Below are 23,185 nucleotides of genomic sequence, written 5' to 3'. Positions count from 1 at the left end.
ATTCCCGTTGTGTGGAATGCACTTGACCTCCATGCCCCACCATGAAACTCCTACCTGTACTTCAAGGTCCTTTCTTCCATGTGTTCCTTAATAAACATCTTTGAAGCCTCTGCCTTCGGCTCAGGTCATGATCCCAGGGTCCTGGGATCAAGCCACGCATCAGGCTCTCTGCTCCGCAGGGAGCCTGCTTCCTCCTCTCTCTCTGTCTGCCTCTGCCTACTACTTGTGATCTCTGTCTGTCAGATGAGTAAATAAAATCTTTAAAAAGAAAAAAGAATAAACATCTTTGAAATTAATTTCTTAGTCTTTCTATAAACACAGTGGAAGAGAACACAGTAGAAGGGTTACAGGAGTTGAGGCATTTAGAAGATGGATTTAGAAAAGAGGATATATAGAGTCCTACCATTTGCCTACTGCAATCTGTCTCGAGCCCAAACTCAAGTGTCATAAGACCTCTGTTCACCGTCCGTGTCTGGAACTATACCTCGCACTTGCTATATTCCATGTCCTAGTCACTAGGACCAGCTACCTTCATCCAAAAGGACATGAACTACTCTTGCAACATGTCTGCTGCTTTCCTTGTGCTTTACTGCTGTCAATGCTATTCACTATTTTCTAGAATTTCATCTCTATATTCTTTACAATTCCACTGGTGCCTGTAAAAATCCCATTTCAGGCCAGAGGCAAACCTAAATGTGCAACAGAGGCTTAACCAGAATATACATTAAGGAAGTAAGTGCGCATTAGTTCCAAGCTCTATATGATATATTGTCTTCCTATAGTATTGAAAAGCACTATTTGCACTGCATCAACCAGAAAGTAAGTAGGACGAAGGCTCTAGGAATGCTGGCTATTTGCTATGAGAATGGTACTGGGCCTCTGCTTTCAGCAAAATAGAGAGAAAAATGGTCATGAATTTTGACTGCCCAGTATCCTCATGTTGGACTAGCAACTTGGATCCACTATCTCATTTAATCCTCAAAATCATGGTCAAGGTTAAGGAGTCTTTCTGACCCTTTAAAAAAAAAAGATTTTATTTATTTATTTGACAGTAGGAGAGCAAGAGAGAGAGCACAAGCAGGGGGAGCGGCAGGCAGAGGAAGAAGCCCACTCCTTGATGAGGAGGGAGCCTGATGTGGGAATGGATCCCAGGACTCTGGGATCCTGACCTGAGCCAAAGGCAGCCGCTTAACTGCTTAACTGACTGAGCCACCCAGGCCCCTGGTGCTTTTTGAATTAAGGTTTTATTTTTAAGGACCAAGCCCCATGTCAGGCTTCCTGCTCAGCAGGGAGTCTCCTCTGTCTGACCCTCCCCCCTCTGGTGCTCTCTCCCTCTCTCTCTCTCTCTCACTCCTCCTCTCAAATAAACAAAATATTTTTTAAAATATTTTATTTGTAAGTAATCTCCACACTCAACATGAGGCTTGAACTCACAACCCTGAGATCAAGAGTCGCATGCTTCACTGACTGAGCCAGCGGGGCGCCCCTCATCTGTTAACTTTTTAAAGCAGTATTGTTACATGCTCAGCTAATGCTGGTGAAAAGATAAAAAGGCACAGTTCCCGTTTTTACCGGGCTCATGTGTTTGAATCCCTTGCGAACCCATTCTTGGGAGCCGAGGGGAAGCTGAAGTAGGAGCCCCCCAAGATTGACTCTGTCCAGAGAAGGTCTGCTCTGCCTCTGAGACAGTGAGCAGGACACCCAAGAACTCTGTATGTTCCTGGCAAGTACTCCCACCTTTGCCTTACACCCAACACTCCCTGCCTCACCACCACGATCGATCTTGAGACCTTCATGTCAATCTCCACAAAAAGCCCGGGAGATCCTGGGACCACACCGCCCCCCCCGCACACCTGTTGGGAAGCTCTACCGCAGAACTCCCGGACCCAGAAATGGGGTGTTGGGTCCCTGGGCTTTCAGGCGACTTATTAAAACCTCGTTGCTAACACAGCCCAGACGGATCCTTCCTGCCCCCTGGTCCTGGCGCCATGACATCATCCATTCAGGGAGGCCAGGGTGATGCCCTGACGGGGGCGAGATAGATGGTCAAGGACAGTGGCTCAAGATCACCCTCCCCACAGGTACCCGGTGGGAGAGTACGGGGGTTGGGAGGTGAGGTGGGAGAATCCATGGCCCCTGAATCTCTCCTGTTCAGTGGTGGGCTTCTCTGGGGTTCCCATGGGGCTGGTGCTGCTTCAGCAGGATGAGTTTCAGGGGGATCTGGAGCTGACCGTGTCCCACTTGCCCCATCCTGTCCCGTGACTCCATGGCTCAGGAAGCCTGAACATGAACAGAAGGCATGAACAGAAGGCAAGCTCAATCAGGGCAAAGGGTTGGCTGACACATAGAAGGCAAACACTATTTCTAGAGTGAATCAATGAGTGATACCTAAAATCTAGAAGACACTGACTCTACCTACTGAGCATAACATGGGGGATCTAACCAGAACATGGCTGGGTCATCTCATGGACCTGTAATTCAAACTCAGATTAACAAAAAAAACTTGGGACGCCTGGGTGGATCAGTGGGTTAGAGCCTCTGCCTTTGGCTCAGGTCATGATCCCAGAGTCCTGGGACAGAGCCCTGCATCGGGTACTCTGCTCTGCGAGGAGTCTGCTTCCTCCTCTCTCTCTTCTTGCCTCTCTGCCTACTTGTGATCTCTGTCTGTCAAATAAATAAATAAATAAAATCTTAAAAAAAAAAAAACTTATGGTGAACACCACATTTTAAAAATAAAGGTTCTTGGAGGCGCCTGGGCAGCTCATTGGGTTAAGCCTCTGCCTTCAGCTCGCCTGGGATTAAGCCCCAAATCGGGCTTTCTGCTCGATAGGGAGCCTGCTTCCACCCCCCACCCCCCGCTGCTTGCCTCTTTGCCTACTTGTGATCTGTCAAATAAATTAATAAATAAATAAATAAAAATATTTAAAAAAAAAAAAAAAGGTAAAGGTTCGTAGGGGTGCCTGGGTAGCTCAGTTGGTTACACGTATGCTTTCATCTCAGGTCATGATCCTGGGGTCCTGGGATTGAGCCCTAGGCTCCTTGCTCATCGGGGAGTCTGCTTCTCCCTCTTCCTCTGCCCCTACCCCACATGCCTGCTACTGCACTCTCTCTCTTCCACTCTCTCAAATAAATCTGGCTTCAGGGATGCCTGGGTGGTTCAGTCCGTTAGGCGGCTGGCTGCCTTCGCCTTAGATCTTGATCCTAGTGTCCTGGGATCGAGTCCCGCATTGGGCTCCTTGCTCAGCAGGGAGCCTTGCTTCTCTCTCTCCCTCTGCCTGCCAGTCTGCCTGCCTGTGCTCTGTCAATCTCTCTGTCAAATAAATAAATAAAATCTTTAAACTAAATAAATAAATAAATAAATAAATAAATAAATCTGGCTTTAGCTCAGATCATGATCTCAGGGTTATGGGATCAACCCTGCATCAGGCCCTCTGCTTAGCAAGGAGTCTCCATATCCCTCTCCCTCTGCCCCTCCGCACCCCCTACTCATTCTCTCTCTTTCTCAAATAAATAAAGTCTTTAAAAAGATAAACAAAGGATTATGGTAAAAATGTCTTTAATCAATAATGAAAAATGCTGGCCACTCTCCAGAAGGTACACTCCATTTAACCAACCCACATGGAACTTGAAAGGCTGTGCTTGAATTAACTGTTTAGTTAATTTAGCTTGAATTAACCTAGGCTTACTAAGCTCTTTTTCACAAAACACATTTAAACCAGGCCTTTTTCTAATAAGAAAAGAGAAGACACCCAGGGAACACAAATGCTATTCTCTTATTAGCACCTTTTCACTGGAGTCATAGAAATCGCCCTCCAAGTATAGCAGGACTGAATGCTCTCCACCACGACAGCGTTAACAACATCGGATACTTGAGGTGTGTATCCAGCAGGAAGCTTCAGAGATTCCAAGGTGAAAAAGATGCTATCATCTATCACCCCATTTCTTCCATGGAGGCTAGTAATGCAGACCTGTAATTACAAATAGAACTGTTGATGTAAAAGCACTGTCCGCTATAACCCGGCCTGCATCTCCTCGCTCTCACTTTAATCTGTAGGTCACTCCGTTCCCAGCCTGGCCACCATGTTGGAAACACCGGGAACACTTTGTAAAACTACCCATGGCGACCTCTACCTCACAGCCGCTAAATCAGAAGCCCTGCAGACTTAGCCCCAGTCGAGGATTAGAAACTTTGCACTAGATATACCACATAATGTCCATTAACCTCTCCAGCAACCGCTGAGGGAGTGAAAGGGATAGAGCGAGAAAGGAATGCGGTGGCCAACAGAAGGCCATTTCTCCACTTCCGGGGTCACATCCCAAGCACCATCTGTCCCTTTGTGCAGACCAACTTTTCCATTCATTTCCACTCTCCAATACCTAAGTCACACTCAGCATTTACCACAAGCTCTGGTCCCCTTCTTCCCCCAACAATTCCCTCAACAAGATTTATTTTCTGTTCTGGTTGCTCTCAGGGTATTTTAACACCTCCCAAGTAGACTGCCTAATTTAGATCTTAATTATACGTGTGTTGTATAGTATCTTCAGATTGTGTCCATTTAGAAGCACAGTCTGTTCAATAAGGAAAGAGACTCTTCCTTGGCAAAGAATGGTTTTGCCAACACATCACATGGCATCCCAGGCAGCAGCAAAGGTCACTCAAGGAAGAAGCAGCAGAACCCAATAACAAGAGCTACACGCCAACGGACTACCTCATGCACATGCTTATGTCTCTGAGGCTTCACCGACAGGGCTCTTCTGCTCAGTGTGTCCGATGGGGTGCAAAACTCAACTTCTACTCGGTCCCCCTGGTAAGGCTCGAAACCTAAAACAGCCATGGAGAGAAACTGAGTTGAAAGGATCTCTCAGTCTTGGTAATGTTCAGTTTCACAGTCACCTCGACATTATGAGACCGTAAAATAATCTCAATTACATCGAGAGTACATTTTGAACCTTTTAAAACAGGGAACCTTGGAAGTCTTCCTGTCAGAAAGGACGTCTGTAGGGGCACCTGGGTGGCTCAGTGGGTTAAGCCTCTGCCTTCGGCTCAGGTCATGATCCCAGGGTCCTGGGATCGAGCCCTGCATTGGGCTCTCTGCTCAGTGGGGAGCCTGCTTCCCTTCCTCTCTCTCTGCCTGCCTCTCTGCCTACTTGTGATCTCTGTCAAATAAATAAAATCTTAAAAAAAAGAAGGACGTCTGTAATCCTCTAGACATCGATTCTCTCTCTGGTTTAACTAAGTCTGTTGGGCATCCCAGGCCAAGCTCTTTGAGAGCAGCACGGAATTTATTAAACCACTGTTCAAGTTTGCAACCACTCTGGAGACGCAGAGAAGTGTGTAAGTCAGGGCACATGTGTCAGTCTGGCTGCCTAGCTTCCAACTACTCGACCTGCAACCTTGGGCAAGTTTCTTAACCTCTTTGTGCCTTGATTTATTCATCTATAAAATGAGAAGCATAACTGCTGGACTTAGCACAGAGAGTTGATGGGAGAATTAATCAGTGCATATAAAACTCACAGAATAGTGCCTGGCACATAGTCAGCCCCAAATACACTCCACAGCCTAAAACTGGCAAGATTCTGCCGGGCTATCAAGTCAGGAGGATCGCTGGGAAATGCAAGAAACTCCAGGTTAGCTTTACCTAATACATTTATAGGCAAACTCAACTCCGATGTCTTGTCATGCAGGGTAGAGATTAGTCTGAATGTCCTTGCCATAATGTAAACCTATAACTACTTACTTGTTTAATAATGTGGTAACCCCCGTTTTTAGTTTTCACTAAACCCTTTTGGCAGCAATGAGCAGAAGCATGAATGCATGTTTAGGGAAAATGAGTCATGAAATAATTTTCCAGGAAAGTTGATGAATACACGAATTATATGATTCCTCTGGGCTATGGACTGAATGTGTCCCCCTAAAATTCCTGTGTCAAAGCCCTGATCTCCAGGGTGACTGTAATCAGAGATGGGGCCTCTAAGGAAGTAACTAAGATTAAATGAGCTCCTAAGAAGGGGCACCTGGCTGGCTCAGTCAATAGAGCCCATGACTCTTGATCTTGGGGTCATGAGTTCAAGTCCCATGTTGGGTGTAGACATAAATAAAAAAACAAAGAAAGGGAACCTAATCTGATAGGATTAGTGTCCTTGTAAGAAGGGGCACTGAGGGTTTTGTGCTCTCTCTCTCTCCCCCTCACACACACTAAGGAAATGTCATGTGAGGACTCCGTAAGCTGGTTAAGCATCTGCCTTTGGCTCAGGTCATGATCCCAGAGCCCTAGGATTGAGCCCCATGTTGGGCTCCTCTGCCCTTCCCCCTGCTTGTGCTGTCTGTCTCCCTTTCAAATAAATAAAACTTAAAAAAAGAAAAAATATATTGACTATTGTAAATGCCTAAACTTAGAAAACCAATTTGTTAGTCACACATAATAATTTCTAAAGTCGATTTAACTTTAAGCAAGTGTAACACCGTTTTTTAGCCCCAGAATGACTCAGATTGGACAAGAGAGGATATGGTCACCTCCTATAGCTATAGCTCTAGGAGCGGGGTGCCCTACACAAGCTATGGCCATTGGTAGATGTATAAAGTCATTGCCAATGTGCAGCCTAGCAATGAGGTTATCTAGAGGAATAAATACTCCAACATCTCCCAGTCTACTCTAGTCTCCCGAATCCAATCATAAGAATGTCAGCAGCTGGGGGCACCTGGGTGGCTCAGTGGGTTAAAGCCTCTGCCTTCGGCTCAGGCCATGATCTCAGGGTCCTGGGATCGAGCCCCGCATGGGGCTCTCTGCTCAGCGGGGAGCCTGCTTCCTCCTCTCTCTCTCTCTGCCTGCCTCTCCATCTACTTGTGATTTGTCTGTCAAATAAATAAATAAAATCTTAAAAAAAAAAGAATGTCAGCAGCTGAAGAACAGGGTCTTTTAGTGACTGTTGGTCACTACAGAGGCATACTGAAGCAGGGAGGCTGCCTCTGAACGGAGTAAGATGCCGTGCAACTGAGTAACTCAAGGCATAAGAGAAAATCCAAAAAGGGTTAAGAAGGTTACATGGAGGGAGGCCTGGGTGGCTCAGTTGGTTAAGCCTCTGCCTTTGGCTCAGGTCAGGACCTCAGGGTCCTGGGATCGAGTCCCGCATCAGTCTCCCTGGTCTCTGAGGAGCCTGCTTCTCCCTCTGCCTTCCGCACCCCCTGCTTATGCTCGAGCTCTCTCTTTGATAAGTAAAAAATAAAGTCTTAAAATGTTACATGGGATTTCCTTTTACTCTTTCAAATGGGCACACAAGTCAATATATTCTTTAAAAAACAAAAGTGTTACTTATTTACGGGAGAGAGTGTGAGTAGGAGAGGGACAAAGAATCTGAAGCAGGCTCCCCGCTGAGCAGGAAGCCTGACTCAGGGCTTGATCTCAACCTGCACCAAAGGCACGTACTTAACCGACTGATCCTCCCAGGTGACCCTCAGGCCAGTATATTCTGAAAAATAAAGAGAAAAACCTTACTTGAGACCCCAGGGTTCTAACTCAGACACACTGGTTAGATAAGCATATGTAGGATGTTAGGCACCCTGAAAACTACAGAATGAAATTCCAGCCTTGTGTACTTGGTAGACTCCGCACCCCCGCCCTGAGGCTGAATGCTCTATTCTATTTTAGCATTCTTCATCAAAATGGTTAAGATTTGCTGTTTATTTACCTGAAAAAACATAATCTTGGACCCATTCCTGATGTTAACCATTTCGAACAAGCAAACACTCATGAACCTAAACCCTCTCACCCTTGTCTGCAAAATGGGGCAGGTCACCACCATCCTGTGAAGCAGGTCACCACAAATGGGATCTTGGGCTTGGAAGCACCCATTCGAGCACCTCCACTGACATAGAAACACCTCTGAGTTCTGAACGGAAGAACACACAGGCTCAGCTACTCCCTCTTCCGTGCTCCAGGCTCTCATGGTCTCCACAGATTCACTTCCCACTTCTTCCTCAACCCACTCTTAGCTGTTTCCGTCACTACCCCATCCTACCAGAACCAACTGCATCCGGGCTACCTCAAAAGGTTCTCAACAGGAGTAAATCTAGTGTAAATTACGAACCTAACACAGGACCACATCGTACCACAGGGATCCTCCTGGCACTTACAATCCCATCTCATACCACCCCTCGTTCAGGTCATATCACACAAGCTCACCATGCCCTGTCCATCCTTCAGTTCCTACGACAGGCCATGGATTTTCCCACCGTAGGACTTTTACAGTGACTCTCCCCTGATTTAAGTGTTTTCCCCAGCCAAACTCCTCCCTCAGGTCCAAGTCATTTCCTCAATGAGGCTTTCCCTAATCTGCTACCAATAGCAAACCCCACCCCAGCCCAGCCCAACCCACTCCCAGTACTGTCACAGTACCTGGTTCAAGTCCTGGAGAGGAGAAAATACTCTGGGACTCTCTCTCTTTTGGCAGCGGTGGGGGGACTCACTCACTTGCTGCCCATCTGAGATCTACCTCATCAGAATGCAAATATTAGGAAAACAGTACCTGCGACAGGGCTAAGCACTCAAATATTCTGTTGCATGAACATCTACAAGAAAAGAATATACACTGAGTCCCCACCCACCATGTGGGATGAGAAAATTTAACAATTTTTCCATCTTTTAGATTCCCATTATTTTTTTTAAAGTTTTTATTTATTTGAGAGAGAGAGAGAGAGAGAGAGAGAGAGAGAAAGAGAGATTGGGGGCAGGGGCAGATGGAGGGAATCCCAAGCAGACTCCCCACTGACGGTGAAGCCTGAGTCGGGGCTTGATCTCAGGACCCATGAGATCATGACCTGAGCTGAAATCATGAGTTGGACCCTTAACCGACTGAGCCACCCAGGCATCTCAATTCCAATTATGTATTTGGTTTTAGATTTATTTATTTATTTATTTTAGAGAGAGGGAGTAGGGGAGGGAGCAGAGGGAGACGGAGAGGGAGAAAATCTCAAGCAGATTCCCCACTGAGCATGGAGCCCCACATGGGCTTGACCCCCACAACCCTGCGATCGTGACCTGAGCCGAAATCAAGAGTTGGGTATCAGGGGTGCCTGGGTGGCTCAGTGCATTAAAACCTCTGCCTTCGGCTCAGGTCGTGGTCCCAGGATCCTGGGATCGAGCCCCACGTCGGTCCGCAGGGAGGCTGCTTCCTCCTCTCTCTCTACCTGTCTCTCTGACTACTTGTGATCGCTGTCTGTCAAATAAATAAATAATATCTTTAAAAAAAAAAAAAGAGTTGGGTGTCAGTCACTTAACCAACTGAGCCCCTCCCATTACATTAAATCGGAATTTATCTTTGGTCTTTTTCCTTAGGTTTCATAATCAGATTAACATCAGCTCTTCTGACAATGCTAAGTATGATTGATTAGGCGCTCAGGCCTTTCTAATACATTCTTCTTTTCCACTCTCCAGAGGTCTATTATGCTGATTCACTCAATTTAATTTTGCCGCAGTAAAACCTTTCACCTGTGCTCTGGGTCCAGCCTCTTTTATGCCTCAGGGCCCTGGTTCCGTAGGTCCTTCCCACTCTTTACTGCACCTTCCATCACTACCTTTGGCATTAAAAACACTTTCAAGTGTTTCCCATCTTGAGATGAATTCTCCTAGGGAGGGCTACCGTTGGTGGCGCCTTCCTGTTGGCATGGTTACATGGACTGGGAAATTGACTTCAGAGTTTAGCAATCCCAGGGGACTTTTCTCCTTGAACGAGCTATTTCTAACTAAACGTGTCTTAAAATCCCAGCTGTCACCAATAATCATCTCTGGGGACTTCCACGGTTACCAACTACAGTCAAGTCCTGACTTTTTTTTTTTTAAGATATTATTTATTCATTTGACAGAGAGAGAGATCATAAGTAGGCAGAACAGCAGGCAGAGAGAGAGGAGGAAGCAGGCTCCCTGCTGAGCAGAGAGCCTGGCACAGGGCTCAATCCCAGGACCCCGAGATCATGACCTGAGCTGAAGGCAGAGGCTTAACCCACTGAGCCACCCAGGTGCCCCAAGTCCTGACTTTTTTTTTTTTTAATGTTTTTTTTTTCTTAAAGATTTTATTTATTTATTTGACAGAGAGAGATCACAAGTAGGCAGAGAGGCAGGCAGAGAGAGAGAGAGAGGAGGAAGCAGGCTCCCCGCTGAGCAGAGAGCCCGATGCGGGACTCGATCCCAGGACCCTGAGATCATGACCTGAGCCGAAGGCAGCGGCCTAACCCACTGAGCCACCCAGGCGCCCGTCAAGTCCTGACTTTTAAATCTCAGGAAAATTAAGTGGAAAGCTGCCTGGTATGGCTGAACCAACTTCCCCCTTTGGTATTCAAGCTACACAACAGCTGGTTGGGCTTAAACAGGTACCAAAGTCTTACTTCTATTTGTCTTTCCAAAGCTAGCCTGGCAGAGGGTGGCAAAGTATAGAGTCTGGCTAGGAAAGCATCTTACCCAGGCAGCCCTCCCCAAGTCTCCCCACAGCGGGTGGTCATTCTGTCTTCCCTGCTCAGTAATGTTGTTTTCATCATGTTCTTTCAATGTACCCACATGTCCTAGGGAACCTGGGTGGCTCAGCTGGCTAATTGTCTGCCTTTGGCTCAGGTCATGATCCTAGGGTCCTGAGATCAAGTCCCACATGGGGCTCCTTTTTTTTTAAAGATTTTATTTTTTTTTAAGCTTTTACTTATTTAACAGAGAAAGATCACAAGAAGCCAGAAAGGCAGAGAGGCAGGGTTGGGGGCAGGGGTGAAGCAGGCTCCCACTGAGCAGAAAGCCAGATTCGGGGATCGATCCCAGGACCCTGAGATCATGTCCTGAGCCGAAGGCAGAGGCTTTACCCACTGAACCACCCAGGCGCCCCTCACATCAGGCTCCTTGCTTGGCAGGGAGCCTGCTTCTCTCTGCCTGCTGCTCCCTACGCTTGGCTTTTTCTCTCTGACAAATAAATCAAATCTTTAAATAAATAAATAAATAAATAATCTTTTAAAAAATGTGCCTACACATCCATCTCTCCCAATTAGACTATGAACCCTTTACACACAGGGTTTACAAGTCTTACTTGTCTTGTCTTGCCACTACCAAGCACTACATCACCACCTGAGTTAAACTCAACTAGCATAAACAAATTAAGAAATAATCGCTTTAGGCATGAAACAACACACTGTTAGACCTGATAATTACAAACAGAATTCAACAATAGTACACACACACACACACACACACACACACACACACACACACCCAGAGCAAGTGCTAGGGGAGGTCATCAAGAGGATGTGACCACCAGCTGACCCAGGAAGAGGAGCCTGGGGGTTGGGGGCTCCTCACCCCCTGCCCTGTCCTGGGAATGTATGTTCTAGCCCTCCAACTCCCGCAGGTGGAAGTCAAAGCCTGTAGAGAGTAAGGTGTGGCAGAGACAATCTGGACCGTATAGGTGACTGAACTCAATTAAGGCATTTATGTCAACTTCTAATATTCTGGCAGATGGGTGCAAAGATCTACTCCTTTTGTGTCCCCCCCCCAGACAAGCTTCGTTTGTAAGTTCCCTTGCTTATTACACCAGCTACCCACCAATCAGGAGTGGCCTGCCCCTTTTCCTGGTCTCTCTGGGCCCTCCATGTATGGTGCTGGGGGCCGGGCAGGGGGGCTGGCAGAGTTTGCAAATGAACAGAAAGGTATAAGACTAACTCCAAACTTGGTTTTAAGGCATTTGAAATAATTTTTTAAAAAGACTTTATTTATTTATTTGACAGAGATCCCAAGTAGGCAGAGAGATAGGCAGAGAGAGAGGAGGAAGCAGGCTTCTTCCTGAGCAGAGAGCCTGATGCATAACTTGATCCCAGGACACTGAGATCATGACCTGAGCCAAAGGCAGAGGCTTAACCTGCTGAGCCACCCAGGCGCCCCTGAAATAATTTTTAAAAAACAGTATCCCTGTGCAGCGCCTGGGGGGCTCAGTTGGTTGGACATCCGACTCTTGGTTTTGGCTCAGGTTGTGATCTCAGGGTCCTAGGAATGAGTCCCACATGGGGCTCCGCACTCAGTAGGGAGTCTGCTTCAGGATTCTCTCTCCTTCTCCCCCACTTGCTCTCTCTCTAAAATAAATAAATAAATCTTTAAAAAATTCAAATAAAAGAAAAAGAATATCCCTGTGGACCTGTATTATTTTTCAGTTAGATTAGAAATTCAGTGCCTATATGAATGGGAAAATGACACAAAACTAGCAACCACATCCAATAAATGATATGTCAACAAATGACAGCCTCAGTTTCTAAGAACATTATGTCAGCTTTCCCTTGCTGCACATTATTTTCGATTTCTAAGGCCCACCTCAAGTACCAAAGAGCCTCTGATTGGAGCCAAGGACACTAGAGAAGTAGTTCAAATCCAAAAATCCTCTTGCCAAATGGATTTCCTGGAAATGGTACCGGTAACCATCTCCAAAGCCAGTCGATAAAATTAAAAGGCAAAACCAAATTTTAAATGTTGAACCATGTAAACTGTACCTTTACAAACGACATCTAGAGAGAAGTAGGTTGTGTGATCAATGTAGTTAGCGCCTTCCACGACAGTGGAAACACAGCCAAATGAAACTCTAGCATAGGAGTCCGGGGGCCCATTGCCATGGCAACTGTCACAGAGCGCATCCACCTGTGAGAAAAGGAAACCATTCCAGCAAACATAACGCAGTTTGAAAAAGCAGAAACATGCTTAAATCACTGTCATTCCAGAAGTGGTTGAAACAAGTATAATAAACAGTTCACCTGACAAATGTATCACAGGCATGAGATGATGAAAATAATGAATGAGCTTTTTATCTTTTATTACTTTATTTTTTAGAGCAGTTTAGGAATACTGAGCTGAAATTTCCCATACATTCTGCCCCTCTGTCCTTAGTGTGCCCTATTACTAGCACCTTGCACTGTTGGACTGGTCCATCTCTGTCATTGATGAACTGATACTGATACCGTATCTTTAAAGTCCACAGTTTATTTTTTTAAGGTTTTATTTATTTATTTGCCAGAGAGAGAGCACAAGAGAGCACAAGCAGGGGGAGCAGCAGGCAGAGAGGGGGGGGGAGCAGGCTCCCCGATGAGCAGAGAGCCCCATGTGGGGCTCGATCCCAGGACCCCGGGATCATGACCTGAGCCTGAGGCAGATGTTTAACCCCCCGAGCCACCCAGACATCCCTAAAGTCTATAGTTTAAATGAAGGTTCACTCTTAGTGTATCTGTCATATATATTTTTTAAGATTTTATTTATTTTGAGAGTGAGTGAGCTGGGGGAGGGGCAGAGGCAGAGGGAGAGAATCTTTTTTTGTGTGTGTGGGAGAGAGAGAATCTCCATGCCCAGTATGGTACCCGATGTGGGGCTCAAACTCACGAACCTGAAATCATGACCTGAGCCAAAATCCAGAGTCTGATGCTTAACTGACTGAACCACCCAGGCGTCCCTGTTCTGTCATATATATTTTAAATGTGTCTAAAAACATACTTTGTGTACCAACCAAGTTCAATGCCCTGATAGTACTAGATTCAAAGGTAGGAGATATACTGTTCCTGCCCTTTAGCTAGTCACAATCCAGGGGGAATAAAAGACAAAAATCAATTATTCAGTGTAAGTTATGACAAATGATAAAACCAAGTGCAATGTAGGCTTCTGGGAATTCCCAGTATGGAGAGAATTTCAGATGAAAGAACATAGGACACAGTCTTGGAGAGAGTGGGATCTGACATGGGCTGTGAGAGAGGAGAATGATTTTTAGCCGGCAAATGGAGGCAGGGTTGAGGACAGGGGTAGGAAGATGGCAGGGGAAGAGAGACAACACATTCCAAGTTAGAGGAACAAGGAAGAAAACTAAGATTCCAGATCAGTGCACCCAGAGGGCAAAACATGAAATATACAGTTGGGAAAATAACATGGGAAGGGAGAAGCTCTAAAATGCAAAGACTTAATTTATCTACAATAGGGGGGCATTCAAAACCTTTATTACTGGAAGTACAGTGCCTTCATTTTGTATTTTGTTTTTCTTCTTCTTCTTTTTTTTTTTTTTTTTTTGAGAAAGAAAGAGCGTGCGTATATGTGGTGGGGACGGGAGGCAGAGGGAGAGGGAGAGAGAGACTCTCAAGCAGGCCCCTCCCTGAGCACAGAGCCCCATGTGGAGCCTGAAGCAGAACCTCATGCAGGTCTGGGACCCCACCACCCTGAGATCATGACTTGAGCCAAAATCAAGAGTTGTCCTCTTAAGTGACTGAGCTACCCAGGTGCCCCTTTTCTTTTCTAACTGTGAAAATAATACATATTCATTATAGAAATACATGAGACAGAGAAAGAAGCAAAAAACTACACATAATTCACAAATCTACTACCTACCTAAAGATAAACACTGACCCCATTCTGGTACTGACCCTGCTCCAGATGTCTGTACTATCCATAAATATCTATGCACTTTTAAAAAAAGATTTTACTGATTTATTTGACAGAGAGAGACACAGCAAGAGAGGGAACACAAGCAGAGGGAGTGGGAGAGGGAGAAGCAGGCTTCCTGCCAGGACCCTGGAATCGTGACCTGAGCCGAAGGCAGGCACTTAACAACTGAGCCAACCAGGTGGCACTCTACGCACTGTTTTAAGGGAAAATTTAGTATTTATATGTATTATTGATTTATTACCAAATGATTGCAAATGTCAATAGACTGTTGACACATTATTTTATTTTTTTAAGATTTTATTTATTTATTTGTCAGAGAGAGGTAGAGGGAGAAGCAGACTCCCAGCTGAGCAGAGAGCCTGATGCAGGGCTCGATCCTAGGGCCGTGGGATCATGACCTGAGCCGAAGACAGAGGCTTTAACCCACTGAGCTATCCAGGCGCCCTCATTAGGTTTCTAATGGAAACTTGATCCATAGAGGTGTCAATTCATTCTCATGGGGCTTTTGTTTTTGTTTTTAATAGCCTAAGTCACGGCCTATTTCCATTTCTCTGTCTGTGCATTTCCAGCTGCCAAGGTCAATCTCATGGTCAGTTCCCCCTCATTCATTTTCAGTGAGGAATTAAGCACCAGGCTCCCAACTACGGCCCCACCACCACTTCTGTCAATATCCAAATGGATGACCTCGAAGACCCCGTGTCCTCTCTGTTCCTGACTCTCTACTAACCACCACACGGAGTAACCATGCCTTCTCACAATCTGAACCTAGCTGCCCACACCTGGAACACTGGTAGGCTATTTTTTAAATTATGCAAATATTTTATGTTCATTAATGCAGAAACAGTGAACACAGATGTTTTCTATGAGCAAATAAAGGCCACTGGACAAGGCCTCCTGTATCAACTTCCTGGCACCTGGATTTCTCTGCCTTCCCTATAATAGTGGAGGGTCACGGGGCGCCTGGGTGGCTCAGTGGGTTAAGCCGTTGCCTTCCGCTCAGGTCATGATCTCAGGGTCCTGGGATCGAGCCCCGCATCGGGCTTTCTGCTCAGCAGGGAGCCTGCTTCCTCCTCTCTCTCTCTGCCTGCCTCTCTGCCTACTTGTGATCTCTCTCTGTCAAATAAATAAATAAAATCTTTAAAAAAAACTATAAAAATAAAATAGTGGAGGGTCACCCAAGCCCCTTACCCAAGACCAATGCCCCAGCTGGGCACACGGTACCACTCTGTCTTGTCTCTGTGTCTTCCCTCTGTATCAACAATTTTTCCTCTTCTTTTTTTTAAAGATTTTACTTATTTGACAGAAAGAGACAGAGCGAGAGAGGGAACACAAGCAGGGGGAGTGGAAGAGGGAGGAAGCAGGCATCCCACTGAGCAGGGAGCCCGATGTGGGGCTTGATCCTAGGACCCTGGGATCATGACCTGAGCCATAGGCAGACGCTTAAAGACTGAGCCACCCAGGCACCCCAATTTTCCTCTTTCTAATAAATCCACATACAAACATTCTCTAGACCTTCCTCTTTTTTTCTGGTAAGTATCTGTGAATTTTATCGAGTTTATCTTAAACTTATGATCACCTCAAAAACCAAAAGTTTTTAAATATCCTTTTCATCCAGAAGCATTCTGGCTTTCCATTCAATCAGTTCTCTTTTTATTGCCATCAGGAATATTTTGTAGCTGTCTTCATTTTTATTTTGTTTTATTTTTATTTTCTTAATTCCAGTACAGGTGATCTACACTGTTCTATGAGCTGCAGGCATACAACACAGTGATGCAATTCCATACATTACTCACTGCTCATCATAAGGGTACTCTTAGTCCTTCTTTTTAAAAAAAAAAAATCTCCCTTGATCCTATTTCTCCTTCAGTCTCATTTCTTTGCTCCTCCTCCCAGCAAAAGACATTTAAAGATTCGTCTATACTCACCTCCCCATCTCCCATCAGCTCCTCACTGCTCTCCTATCAGGCCTTATATCTCCAATATGCCTCTGAAACTGCTCTTAAAATCACCAGCAAGGTTATCAAATCCAACAGTCCATTTGCTCCGCTCCCATCACTCAACCTCTTAGCATTTGATCCAACTGGAAAACCTTGCCTGGCTTCTATGTGACCTCCCTCTCCTGGAGAGGCTCCATCTCAGCCTCTTCTGTTAACAATCACTTCCTGTTTCCTATCCTTGAACTGAATACACCAAGTTACAGACATAGTGTCCCGTCAGTATCTCAAGCTTAACATGGACAAAACTTAATATATTCTGAACTTCCCAGAAAAAAACCTGCACTCCCCCCCATCTTCTACATCTCAGAAAATGGCAAGTCCGCTCACCTGCACCAGATGGGCACATTCCAGTATATCAAAATTAAGTTGCACGGGCGCCTGGGTGGCTCAGTGGGTTAAAGCCTCTACCTTCAGCTCAGGTCATGATCTCAGGACCCTGGAATGGAGCCCCACATCGGGCTCTCTGCTCAGCAGGGAGCCTGCTTCCTCCTCTCCCTCTCTCTGCCTGCCTCTCTGCCTACTTGTGATCTCTCTCTGTCAAATAAATAAATAAAATCTTTTTTAAAAAAGTTGAACTGCACAAAGTCAAAAGACAGCCTTGGAGGAAATACTGGCAAAACATTCATATGAGGGGTGCCTGAGTGGCTCAGTTGGTTAAGCATCTGTCTTTGGCTCCAGTCACGATCCCGGGGTCCTAGGATTAAGCTCATGTTGGCAGGGGGGTCGTCCCTGTTTAGTGGGAAGCCTGCTTCTCCCTCTCCCACTCCCCCTGCTTGAGTTCCCTCTCTTGCTGTGTCTCTCACTGTCAAATAAATAAATAAAATCTTTAAAAAAATAAAATTTAAAAAAGCTCACATGAGAAATTTCCCAACAAAGCTCTCATTCCCATAACATAAATAGCTCTAATGCTCCTACTGTGGAAATGGCTCTCAGAAGAGAAACGTTGCTGTACTCTCCCCAACACTCACAGAAATGCAAAATAAAATTGTGAGACTGTTTTTTTTTCAAGATTGGCAAATATTTCAAAGATTGAAATATTTCCATCCTTCTTAATATTGGCACAGGCATTTTCCACAGCCTGCTGTTGACAGTGCTAATTGGTAAAATAAAGCTGAAGCATAATTTGATGATGGTATCTATTAAAATGGTAAGTATCAGGGCACCTGGGTGGCTCAGTGATTAAGCATCTTCCTTTGCCTCAGGGTATGATCCTGGGGTTCTGGGATGGAGCCCCGCATCAGGCTCCTTGCTCAGGGGGAAGCCTGCTTCTCCCTCTCCCACTCCCCCTGCTTGTGTTCCCTCTGTTGCTCTCTCTCTCTGTCAAACAAATAAATAAATAAAATCTTTAAAACATGGTAAATATCGTCACTGAGGTGACAGTTGCATGACTAAATGCAACTACATTTACTAAAACGTCCAGGAACTACATTTACTAAAAACGTCCAGGAACTATGCCTTTAAAATTGGAGAATCTTGGGGTTCCTGGGTGGCTCATGGGGTTAAGCATGTGACTCTTGGTCTCAGCTTAGGTCTTGATATCAGGGTTGTGTTCAAGCCCCGTGGGGAGCCTACTTAAAAAGTGGAGAATCAGGCGCCTGGGTGGCTCAGTGGGTTAAGCCGCTGCCTTCGGCTCAGGTCATGATCTCAGGGTCCTGGGATCGAGTCCCACATCGGGCTCTCTGCTCAGCGGGGGGCCTGCTTTCCTTCCTCTCTCTCTGTGATCTCTTCCCTTCCTCTCTCCTACTGTGATCTCTCTCTGTCAAATAAATAAATAAAATCTTTAAAAAAGAAAAGAAAAGAAAAGAAAAAGTGGAGAATCAGGGGATTTGGAGGGTAGGAAAAGAATCAATGAAACAAGATGGGATCTGGATGGAGACAAACCATAAGAGACTCTTAATCTCACAAAACAAACTGAGGGTTGCCAGGGGGAGGGGGTAAGGAGAGGGTGGTTGGGTTATGGACATTAGGGAGGATATGTGCTATGGTGAGTGCTGTGAAGTATGTAAACCTGGCGATTCACAGACCTGTACCCCTGGGACTAATAATACTTTATATATTCACTAAATAAATAAATAAATAAATAAATAAAAATAAAAATATTTTTAAAAGTAGAGAATCTTATGGTATGTCTGTTGTACCTCAATACTGCTCTTTTTTTTATTTTTTAAAAGATTTTATTTTTAAAAAATATGGAACGCTTCACAAATTTGCATGTCATCCTTGCACAGGGGCCATGCTAATCTTTTCTGTATCATTCCAATTTTAGTATATATGCTGCCGAAGCGAGCACAATACTGCTCTTTTTTAAAAATGGTTAAAATGGGGTGCTTGAGTGGCTCAGTCGGGTAAGTATTTGCCTTTGGCTCAGGTCATGATCTCATAGTCCTGGGATTGAGCCCCACATTGACCTCCCCTTGGGCTCCTTGCTCAGTGGGGAACCTGCTTCTCCCTCTCCGCGCCCCCCCCCCCAATTCTCTATCCCTGTCTGTCTCTCAAATAAGTAAATAAAACGTTTAAAAAATTGGTTAGGGCACCTGGGCGGCTCAGTTGGTTAAGCGACTGCCTTCAGCTTAGGTCATGATCCTGGAGTTCCAGGATCGAGTCCCACATCAGGCTCCCTGCTCAGCAGGGAGTCTGCTTCTCCCTCTGGCCCTCTCCCCTCTCTCATGCTCTCTTACACTTTCTCTCAAGTACATAAATAAAATCTAAAAAAAATTGGTTAAAATGCATGTCTGTTCACCTAGCAATTACAGTTCAACAAAATCAACAATCTTTTACAAGGCTGAAAAAAAGAAGTAGCAGAATAATATAGACTCTAGGGGCGCCTGGGTGGCTCAGTGGGTTAAGCCTCTGCCTTTGGCTTGGGTCATGATCTCAGGTCCTGGGATCTGAGACCACATCGGGCTCTCTGCTCCGCAGGGAGCCTGCTTTCCCCTCTCTCTCTGCCTGCTGCTATGCCTACTTGTGATCTCTCTCTGTGTGTCAAATAAATAAATAAAATATTTTTTAAAAGAATAATATAGACTCTAGTAAGTTATTATCGCTAACCACATTTTTAAATGCTGAAGACTAGATATACAATTTATATTTTTGTAAGCAGAAACCACTACAAAGCTAAGACCAAGTATCCCACACAAGGCAGTGAAGTGGACTTCAAATCTCAGTGTCTACCCGTCAGACCAGGTCATCTCAGAGAGGCCGAATAACTAGAAGCAAGGCTGAAAGTCCCCCAGGCATAAAGTCGGTCCCCAAACTCATCCTAATCTTACTTTGATTGCTTTCAATCCATATGTTTTATCTTTTCCCACAATGGCAGTGACTTCTTGTCCAACCTTCAGAGGGACATCGCCAGTCACGACATCACTACTGAAGTAGATTAAGTCATCAATCAAACCATAATCACTATAGATATTCGTCACAACTCCTTGCACAGTTTTCAACCTGGTGCCACCTAAGAGAGGGGGAAACAAAACATTCCATTAGTTAATGTCCAAAGCGAATTACACATGAGAAGTAAGCCTTACCACAGGAAGTCCTGGTAGACGACGATCTAAATCAAGAAAGAAATTGGATGTAGCTTGAGATACGGATGCCTGTGACAGAGGAACATAGTGATTAAGTGTTTGGGAGACAGAACGCTCACGTTGAAAGGTTGGTGCCACCATTTCTCTGTATGGCACAGTGGCCCAATGCCCTTGGTAGAGGAGCTCCGCTGGAGAAGGCAGAGTCTGGAACCTGCCTGCCTGGCCGGGAACACAGCTCTTCCCTTTACCATCTGTGTAACCCTGGGCACATTTCCTAACCTCCCAGAATTAGTTTTCATCTGTAAAACCAGGGCATTACTAGTGTCTGCCTAGGAGAGTAGATCTTAAATGTTCTCATTGCGCACACACACGATAATTACATAAGGTGACGGATGGGTTAATGAACCTTACTGTGCAATCATTTCACAATATATACAGATAGCAATTCATCACCCGCACCTTAAACTTACAGTGTTATACATAATTATTTCTCAATAAAATGGAGGGGGAAAGGGTTGTTTTAATTAGGAACTGACACATCTGTGTCAACAGCTTAAAACTGTGACTCCCTCCCTCTCGTTAGAGCTTACATGTTAGTTGTTGTCATGGTTTCTGCATCTAGAGAGTCTTTAAACAGCCATTATTGTTACTGAATTTTATCCTTATCGACAAGAGCAGCAGAATCAGGGGGGATTATGCAAACGTCTCACCAGACAAAAGCACATAAAGAGATCTGAGGGTTTAAATCTAGCCCAAATGCACATCCAAAACACTCAGATTTATTTTTTTTTCCTCAACACAGCTAGTAAGCCATAATTTGGGATCTGAACCTAGAGAGTAAGTCTGCAGAGCCCATTACGAACCACAAAGCTCCGGTGCCTGCCCAAAAATGAGACTGGGAGAAACAGACAAGGAGGCTGGGAGAAACACTGATTATAATTGATTATGGTTTCAAGAAGCAAAAAAAAAAAAAAAAAATCTGAGAACTTTTATTTAAAGATTTCATTTATTTGAGACAGATTGTGCCCACGGATGAGGGACAAGGGCAAAGGCAGAGGGAGAAGCAGACTCTGTGAGCAGGGAACCCAAGTCGGGGCTCGATCCCAGAACCCCGGCCTCACGATCTGAGCTGACGTCAGCCGCTTAACCGACTGAGCCACCCAGGCGCCCCCTGAAACCTTTTAAAATGGGTCAAATTCGTCATGTCAAGTCATAAAACATAAGAAAAGTGAAAGCGCCAAGAGGGACTGACAACTGCCCCTTAGGCTCAAGAAAGTATGTCATAAACTCTTCTGTATTGCCCCATGGGCAAAAATACAGCAAACAGGGGTGCCCGAGCGGCTCAGCTGGTTGGGCATCTGCCTTCTGCTGGGGTAGCGATCCTGGAGTCCTGGGATCGAGCCCCGTGCCGGGATCCCTGCTCGGCGGGGAGCCTGCTTCTCCCTCTCCCTCTCTCTGTTAAATGAATAAAATCTTTAAAATAAGTGCGGCTGACGGATGCAGCGGTGAGAGCTTCCGGCTCAAGCTAAGCAGCAGCCTTCCGCAGCCCACTCCGCTGAGACTCGGCCTCCTCTGCGGCTCTCACACTCCGGGGGGGGAGAGGAGCTGCCGGCAGATTCAGGCACCTGGCAGGACGGGGCGCTGCTGGGGGGGATGACACCGACCACAGAGGGGACCCTCCTGAGCCCGCCGTGCTCATCCTGCAGAAGGAGGCGGGGGGCGAGGGGAGTCACAGGAGGAAATGGCTGCTGGGCCTCGGGGTCTGGGTGACTCCAGCCGGGTGCCCGCTCTCCCCTGGGCGTGTGTCCCCTGCCCCCCGCTGTAACCGGGACGTGAGGATGCTCCCACTTCCCTGCGGGGTTTTCCGAGGGCCACGTGGCAGTAATGGTCGGACGGCCCTGAGTCTGATGCTTGACAGAGACGCGGGCTCGGCCCATCGGATTCATGCTTCAGGGCAGGACTGCCGCCAACCCCGGCGAAATTCTCGGTGTTCACGGGTGCCCCCCGACACAGCAATGCCTGCCCTGGTGTCCCCTGAATCACCACCCCCTCAGTCCCCGACTCTGGGGCAGGATTTCAGGATATAAAGGGCAGCCCCTTCCATGTGGCCCCAGGCCTGCTTCCAGCGACTGACCTAGGACTTGATCACTTGGCTTCAAATAGGCGCGTGTTTAAGAAACAAAATCGAATGCACCCGCTAATCTGGGTGATCCACTGCTAGTGGAAATATGAGAAGGAATCGGTTGTACCTTACATAACATATGCACAACGTTAAGTTCCAAAGGCACGGGCGCGGAGAGTGCAAGGGTGGGGCACGGCTCCCCAGGGGCCTTCTCTGTCTACACCACCATCGATCACTTTGGACGGGAGGGTTCTGGGTATGCTCAGGGTCGGGGATGCCTCTTCCCACAAGGAGGCGCTGCCACGCCCATGCAGCCCCCTTCTGAGCGCCTGAGGCTCTGAATCAGGGGAGGGGAGCACCCTTAGGTGCAGGCCTCTGAGAGGGAGAAGACGAAAATGAATACCTTCCAAGAGCCTCATATGCTGCTCCCTCTCGGCCTCCGACGAGTCCACCCTCCTCCGGAAGAAGGCAAGAACTCTGGAAATAAACCGAAGCATGGTCGCTTCGTCAGGGCAGCCCAGGCCCCTCAGAGACAGCGCCAAGCTCTCTTCTGTGTGAGTCTCTGCCACCGGTCGCACTTTGATCGCAGCTGCTAGCCAGACGCCGCGCCCAGCCCTCCGCACGACCGTACGTCTAGCCGAGGGTCTACGCGAACCTTGCTGCGGGCAGAGACCCGAGGGCCTCAATCTGCCGCGTGCCCCCCGCCCAGCCAATGGGGGCGTAGTGCGCTCAGTGGAAGCCACCCAGAGGCTGTGAGCTGATGGGCGGGACTTCGTGGCTCCTCCCACCACAGGCGAGGGCGGAAATGTGGTGGCCCACCAGAAATCACTTCTTAGAATAGAGGGCCTCTGTGCACTGCGGCGGGGAGGTCCTGATTCCTGTCTTGGAAGGTGGCCAGGCAACTTGCCCCAAAGTTGGAGGCAGGCCCCCAGACTCTGGCTCCCGGGTATGGGACCCCCATTCCTCACTGCGTGAATGATTTTCTCTTCCTTGGCCTCTAAGCCCCCTGCACCACCAGCCCCCATCAGCCCTACCTCCTCACCCCTGCACCCATTCCACGGGAAGGTCAGTGGTCAACTCTAAGCTACGGCTTTCAGTTCAGTGTTCAGTGAT

The 23,185-nt window shown here is 46.6% G+C and overlaps 1 protein-coding gene and 1 non-coding gene across 2 annotated transcripts in view; both read right to left on the bottom strand.

Annotated features, from left to right (window-relative positions):
- Positions 1 to 22,685, bottom strand: part of CT55 (cancer/testis antigen 55) — a 43,543-nt gene extending 20,858 nt beyond the window's left edge. The window contains exons 1-5 of the mRNA XM_032329725.1: positions 22,476 to 22,685; positions 19,696 to 19,877; positions 12,506 to 12,650; positions 4,710 to 4,822; positions 3,784 to 3,968 (exon numbers count right to left, since the gene is read on the bottom strand). Of these exons, the coding sequence (XP_032185616.1) occupies positions 3,784 to 3,968; positions 4,710 to 4,822; positions 12,506 to 12,650; positions 19,696 to 19,877; positions 22,476 to 22,569 (719 nt within the window). The 5' untranslated portion in view covers positions 22,570 to 22,685. The remainder of the gene's footprint in view (positions 1 to 3,783; positions 3,969 to 4,709; positions 4,823 to 12,505; positions 12,651 to 19,695; positions 19,878 to 22,475) is intronic.
- On the bottom strand, positions 18,610 to 18,716 carry LOC116583752. The gene has a single exon (XR_004282865.1). It is a non-coding gene; the product is annotated as a U6 spliceosomal RNA (small nuclear RNA).
- Positions 22,686 to 23,185: the final 500 nt, after the last annotated feature.

The sequence above is a fragment of the Mustela erminea genome, chromosome X (genome assembly GCF_009829155.1).
Source record: "Mustela erminea isolate mMusErm1 chromosome X, mMusErm1.Pri, whole genome shotgun sequence".
Lineage (NCBI taxonomy): Eukaryota > Metazoa > Chordata > Mammalia > Carnivora > Mustelidae > Mustela > Mustela erminea.
The sequence above is the reverse complement of the archived record's forward strand: the minus strand, read 5'-3'. Positions and strand labels throughout refer to the sequence as shown.